The following is a 6991-nucleotide window of genomic DNA, read 5'->3' as shown; positions in this document are numbered from 1 at the left end:
GGTTATCTATTTTGTTGGGATGTTGGGAAACAACAAATGAAACAATACATGAATAGCACTTAGCATAATTTTTGATAACAGAAGGGATTAAAAAACAAGAAATATTACCTCCCCAGTCAAAACATGACAATTTTTGAAGAAGGCATTATATTGCCATTCCCAGGCTCTAGGAGTCATTTTTTGGTACAGCTTCTTTCTGAAACCTCACTTCAAAAAATTGGTTCGACCCGTTCTCCACCATAGGCATTAGAGTCCTTCCTGGTGGTATTTGTATTGGTAAAATAGGACTTGCTGAGACAACAAAGTTGAGAATAGTCTAGTGAAGAGAATGATAAGCAACAAAGGAAAGGTCTTCCAAGTTCTGGGTATTTCACAACAAACATGGTGCCTACCGACTAACAGTGAAGTTACAAGCAAGGACTTACTCCACACAGTGGATTGTTAGGTCTAGTACACCCTCTAGTGGCCAAAAAGAAGATTGTTCTTTTACACATTTTTGGTCAAGATTGCAATTTGATGTGTATGTATCACCCTCAAGTTTAAAAAACAACCAGCTTTGCCTTTATGTGGTGGTTTTTTGTTTTTTGTTTTTTGCCTATGTTATAAAAACAAAAAAGCTAATGTTAAGAGAAATCAATGCTGTCACAACTGGATCCATTCAGTTCGACTCCTTGAGTGAAAATACTAGAGGAAAAGGTAGAGGCAGCATACCTTTCATGCTATATATTGACTCTCAAATATAACTTAAAGTTAACTGTCTTTGTTGCTTTATGGAAGGGAGTTTTGAAATGAGTATTCTTCTAAAGCAGCAATTTTTCACCACAGAGTTATTTACAAGCCAAAGTAATAATTAAATATGCCCAAGACTATGAATCTATTCTTCTCTGCCCAAACCTTTCATTTTTATAATGGGTAATTATAGCAAAAACTTCAATTAACCAGAACCCTCAATTAACATGATTTCCCCTTCTTGCACTCTATTTTTAGGACAAAGTGGGGAAAAAAAATCACAAGAAGTCATTCATGTGAAGGATTGAGTTTGAAAATCTTCTAGGATGAATTATGCTAAGGAGAAAAAACCCAGAATAAAATTACATTCACACCTTGATAACCAGCATATATGAGATACATCTATAAATCATCCAGAGTTAGAAGGGAATAGATTTATTTTGAATGTTAATGTGGTGGAACTGTAACCTATTTTCCATTCTTTTTACTGTCACATTGTTACCTAAATAAAAAGTCAAAGAAAAGGGTAAGTATTATAAACTCAGCACATATTCTGCAACATTTTCTATTCGGCATCCATAGATCATAACAGCAGATCTAAAACTGAGAATCGGAGTCCTAAGTCCTTCAAAGATCTTTAGATCCCAGAGATATATTTGTGGTCACCGTACACTATCAAGACAAAGAATAGGACACTAGGGGAAGATTTCTTTTAATGTGAGCTGAAACAAGAAGGGTAATTTTTACATAGTGGATTTTTAATTAATTTGAAAATAAATTTACCAGGACATTACTGATTCAGAAGCAACAGTCCTACCCAAAAAAATCTCACTGTGGTTTAAAAAAAATTTCTTTCAACATTCCACAAAGTAATACAGGCTAAGGAACCACCCCTGAATTGAAAGCTCATGATACCAAATGCATCTATTTAAAATACTGTTTATTTGTGATTTAACATTAATTAGCATTACATCTAAGAGCAATATCAGATAACATTTATACATTTTCCACAGGACACAGAGGTTCATTGGCTCATTCTTTATGCCAAAGCAAGTAAATAGAGGCATTAGCAAAAGGTGCAAATAGTTCACTGTTGCGTTTAAAAAATATTTATGCACATTGCATTCATTTAAGATATATATATATATTTAAAAAGTTATGGGAAAGCATAGTTCACAGGTTACTGTTTCTACATACATTGTAATACAACATAAATGATGTAGAACATAAAAAAATCCTCAAATACAGAATTAAGCAACTGAAAGTTTCCACTAAGAGATTAAAACACTGATTCCAGTAGTTAGTGAGATCTAGAATGAAATTTCCAGGCTCTGTTTCAACTTTGCATCATCATACACATACAAACAGAACCAGACCTAGAACACACTGTAATCAATGTGATTTTTTACATGCCAACTCACCCTCCAGAAACACTTTGGATTATTTTTACCCACTGACCATTTCGGATCATTGATTTTACATTGATTTGTGACATCACTTGGGTGAAGGGGAGAAAAAACTATATTAAGTCTAGGTTTAAATTTGTATTTACATTAGAAAGAAAGTTAAACGAAACAAGATAAGAAAACTTTGTAAAAATTACGAAGTGGTAGGTTTTCTCACGGGGGGATTAGACCCACTGATTTCTTCTAGTGCTGCCTTCTAAAGATTCAGAAGCTAAAAGGAATTGACCTTTTTAAAACTCAAATATCAACCAAGAAATACAATGATTTTGGCAGAGTAGAATTTCAGAAATTTGGGACATGTTTCAAATAAGCTATGCCTCAAATCCTATCAAGACTATCAAACTAGAATTCTTTGTATGACACCACTTTTGTTCCCTTCATTTTTCACTTTCTCTCTTCCTTTTCATTTGGTTACCATATGAGAGCTTCTTCATTTGTTAGCAATACTAAGAAAAAAAATACATGATAAGGTTCAAATATGGATCTAGTTATACCTTGAAATGTTCTAGTCCCCTTTTGATACCAAGTCCCTGGATTCTTGAATTATATTTAAGTATACTTAGTACCAAGCAGCCTTAAATATGCTCTACTGTTATATGATTGGCTAATATGCTTATGATGCTTTTATAATGAATGGTATACAAACATCTCAACATACAAAAATTGTTTTTGCCAGAGTTAAACTAAATAACCCATGTTATGTGTACAAAATCCCCTTTGTTGAAAAATAAGGGGCTTTCTAAACTAATAAAAAAGGAAGTTTTCAAAAATTATAGTTTACTAAAATGATTTTTGTTTTGGCAAAGAAAGTTACTTCAGGTGAGGAAATTTTATACTATGAATAAAATTCCAAATGAATCTTTTCTTAAACTTTTTAAAAAAATTATGTGCCAGTGTATACTAATGCTATAGATTCTTAGAAGCTTTTAAAGCATTCTGTTAATGCCCACTGAAACAATGGGAAACCAAAGGTACAGTCAATAATGGTGGTAAAAAATTATAATCTGATTACCCAGTGAAGCAGCTGCTGAGAAATAAAAATTCTCTCACTTGTTCACTGGTAATTTATTTCCAACAGATATTATGCAGAAGGCCTGAAGTAATTCAGACAGGTATCTGTTTGTGGTGAATTATAGTAATACTTCATGAGGGCAGAGCTAACTAAAACTAACAAGTGTTTTAAAAATCCAGAATCTTTTTCGGAGATATAAAATGAGAGATGAATTTGAAACTTTTTCATAATAGGTTTTTCTTTTAGAAAATCTCTTTCCAGTTCTTAAAGTCCAGTTTGCTACATACCCCCAATCTTATCTACCACTGCTTATTAATAATCAACTTAAATGTGGTATTTAGATGTGCAATGTCACATTGTAATAATAATAATTATAAAACGACTTTAGTTAGGCTTCAACTTTCTCCTTTTTTTTGTTCTTTTTCAGAAAGGAAGGAGTACGGAATTTCTTCTTTTTCTTGGATGGTGATTTTGAAGGTGAGCCTTCAGGTGACAGAACTTCTTCAATTTTTTCTGGAGACTTAATGGTAATCTCGATGTTCTCTATGGTCGTGCTTGTAGTTAACCTACTCACTCGCTTAGCGAGCTCATCTTCAACATCAAGCATATCATCCTTGCCATTCACTACCGTGACAGGCACTTCCATGGAGATGAAGCTCTTGGAAAATAACTCATGGTTTTCTACAAAAGGGGAGGGTAGAGTTTTTTGGTTATTTTATTATAGTTAACATCTTTATTTTACAAAACTGAAATGTTTTAGCAATGTACTAAGACATTACTTTAACTTCAGTAAAGATAAATTATTATCTTTGGATCTATTAGCATGAAGCTAATTTTCTTACAAGGTATAAAGGGGAAAGGGACAAAGTTATTAGACCAAAGGATGAAAGCTGCGTAAGGCTGGTTTGATGATTTGACACTTTCACTATAAATCAAGTCAGGATAAATGAGGAAGACAACATGTATTTTTCTTCAATTTTGGTCATTTGGCAATCAAACTGAAAAAAGATTTCATGCTTCTGATTGGAAGATGTAGGACCAATCACTTTTAATTTCACAAATTCTTAAGAACTACCAGTTGCCAAAATCCAGATTAAGGCAAATCAGTATAAACGCAGAAGTAGCACACCATTTAATAAAAAAATATAAAATTATTGGGAGCTTTAAGTAAAATCCATGGCAAACTTATTGCAATCAGGCATTCAATTTCTTTACATAAAAACAAATGACAGAAGACGAACTCTTAAGACTAACTCGGTGAATGCTATGGGAGGTTACAGTGAATACCTTCTAATTTTTCAGGGATATTTTGCGGTGACTGGGTTTGAGACTGAATTTGTGAAACAGATGAAGCGTCATCTGAGAGTAATTCCTGCTCAGCATCTGTTGGATGAGAGTTTAGTTAAAAGCCATGCAAAACAAAGAAGCGTAAGATCTCAGGGAGGTCAGTGCATATATCAAACACCTGCAGACATGTGATAAACTCTTCTGCAATGAGCTGAGCATGCTAACAGCTTTCCCATATATCAAGAACTATGCATTAAGAGGAGGTTAATATGTTAACACTTCTGGCTGCTAATAGCAAGTTTACATACATGCTTTAGTAAGGAAGCATGGCTACTGACAGCCCAGGCAAATAATATGTATGCATTTAGCTTTTGCTAGGGTGTTAGAAAACCAAAATAAAAAAAATAAAAAATAAAAAATAAAAAGAAAACCAAAATATATTGAGCAGCCAGGTGAAAAGAATGATGAAGTCTCACCAATGATGCTACATTCATGAGGCAGAGTGCCTCACTGAATTTTTGAACAATATCCAATTAGTGATTCCTGTCAGAGCAATATTAGTGAGCTAATTCAGAAGGCCATAACGAACGTGGAAGAAACTATTTATAAAAAATATATATATATAAAAGGTGACGGTTCTAGAGTATATATAGTATTTATTACCTGGCATCTTTAGGCTTTCAAAAAATGAGAGATTAAAAAGGGACACTTAACAAAATAGAAAAAAAAAAAAAAACGACAGTTTCCAACCTTAGGTTAGAATAAACAAATTCAATAATACCACTTATTTAGTATAATCACATTAATGAGTCAGGATGACTCCCTTTTGTGACAAAGGCACTAACATACCGATAAAAACTGTCCCCTGGATGATCCCAGATGTTAATTTCTTCTACACGATATCTAACATGGACACAAAGTTTTTATTCATTCTGTTCTGCTTTGGGTAAAAATTTCAATTGTATGTTGTAGATGGTCTTTTAAAGCAGAGGCTCTTACCCTCTTTTGGGGCTACAGACTTCTTGTCCCTTCCCTTGAATGCCCCCTTTCCCCAAATGTGTATCATACAAAATTAAGAATATATTTTTTAGATGGCTTATGGGCTGTCTGGAGCTTATACAAAGACCCAAGATTGAGAGCCCCTGCTATAAAGAATTTCTTATTTTTGAGGGGAAAAAAAGGGAGCTAGTATTTAATTAACTGGGGTTTCATTAACAACTTTTAAATATAATTCTTACTTAGGGTTCTGAAGTCAGAAAAACTCAACCTCATGACAGTGTCCATATGCTTAAAAAAAGTCACATCAAAATTTTGTCAGTTTGCTTTTGAGACTATAATACTAGCACCTTGTGATACCCAAAAACAACAGAGATTTTACAAAGTATTAAAGACACTTAAAAGACGCTGTAATGTTTAAATCTATTACTATATCTGTATTTATTTTAGCTGATAATTCTTTACTTATCTGTGGATTTCACTTTACTATGGGAGATTTTTGGTAGCCATCCAATCGCTTTCTGAAGAAAACTGTTTCCTCTACATGTTAACATACATGGACTGTGGTGGCTCTTTGTATTTTAGCTCTACCCATACTCAGTAAGGTCTGGGAGAGATGATATAGAACAATCGATTGCAGAAAGAATATTTAAAAACAAAAACACTGACTGTCTTCTATCATCCAACTCAAGGTGCTCTATTGTTAGTAGTATGGTTAACAGGCTTAATCTGAAAATGAACTAACCTTCCAGGCCTTGCTGTTTACGTTCGATTGTCTTCTTATACTCTTCAAGCTCTCCTTCTGTGAGATGACTGAAGGGGTTGGGAGGAGCTGGTGGGGCCTGATCATCATCTTCAAATTGCATGGTCTTGCAGAGAAAAACATTGACAGATCAGAGGCTTATTCTTCAGAACTGGGTTAGAGGGGCACAAACATAGCTGAGGGCTCCCAGAATGATGGTGGGAGACTGGGAGGAGACTGAAAATTCTCCAGATAAATTAAATGGCCTCAGATAAAAGTAGTACAGATATTAACATTTGGGGATTCCCCAGAGAAATAACCAATGACCCTATAGCAAAGCTCACCAGTTCCCAAGCTCTGCACATACCCAGAGCATTTGACTGGTTTTCAGTGACCCATTCTTAAATATACACAGACTACCATGCATTACCAGACACCTGAGGAAAGCTTACAACATGGAAGGGAGAAACCAGGACAAGAAAAAGGGAACTCAGAAGAAACAAGGACAATAAAAATCGCTGAAATTTAAAAGTGATTCCCTTAGAGCAGTAAGAGAAAATGTATCCATGAAAAATTAGGATGTTATTAAAAAAGAAACATTCATGGGGCACCTGGGTGGCTTAGATGGTTAAACATCTGCCTTTGGCTCAGAATATGATCTCCAGGGTCCTGATATGGAGCTCCACTTCCAGATCCATGCTCAGTGGGGAGTTTGCTTCCCCCTCTCCCTTAGCCCCTCTCCCCCTGATTGTGCTCTCT

General features: G+C 34.5%; 1 protein-coding gene across 13 annotated transcripts in view; it reads right to left on the bottom strand.

The window, feature by feature from the left end:
• Window positions 1-1652: 1652 nt before the first annotated feature.
• Window positions 1653-6991, bottom strand: part of ADD3 (adducin 3) — a 124978-nt gene continuing 119639 nt past the window's right edge. For 8 of the 13 annotated variants that reach the window (XM_049103595.1, XM_025467166.3, XM_025467165.3 and 5 more), the window contains 3 exons: window positions 6236-6359; window positions 4495-4590; window positions 1653-3888 (listed from right to left, as the gene is read on the bottom strand). In XM_049103595.1, the coding sequence (XP_048959552.1) occupies window positions 3596-3888; window positions 4495-4590; window positions 6236-6359 (513 nt within the window). In that variant the 3' untranslated portion in view covers window positions 1653-3595. The remainder of the gene's footprint in view (window positions 3889-4494; window positions 4591-6235; window positions 6360-6991) is intronic. The other 5 variants (XM_025467167.3, XM_049103596.1, XM_049103597.1 and 2 more) reach the window with 1 other exon arrangement.

The sequence above is a fragment of the Canis lupus genome, chromosome 28, assembly GCF_003254725.2.
Source record: "Canis lupus dingo isolate Sandy chromosome 28, ASM325472v2, whole genome shotgun sequence".
In the NCBI taxonomy this organism is placed as follows: Eukaryota; Metazoa; Chordata; class Mammalia; order Carnivora; family Canidae; genus Canis; species Canis lupus.
This window is presented reverse-complemented; position numbering and strand designations above follow the sequence as displayed.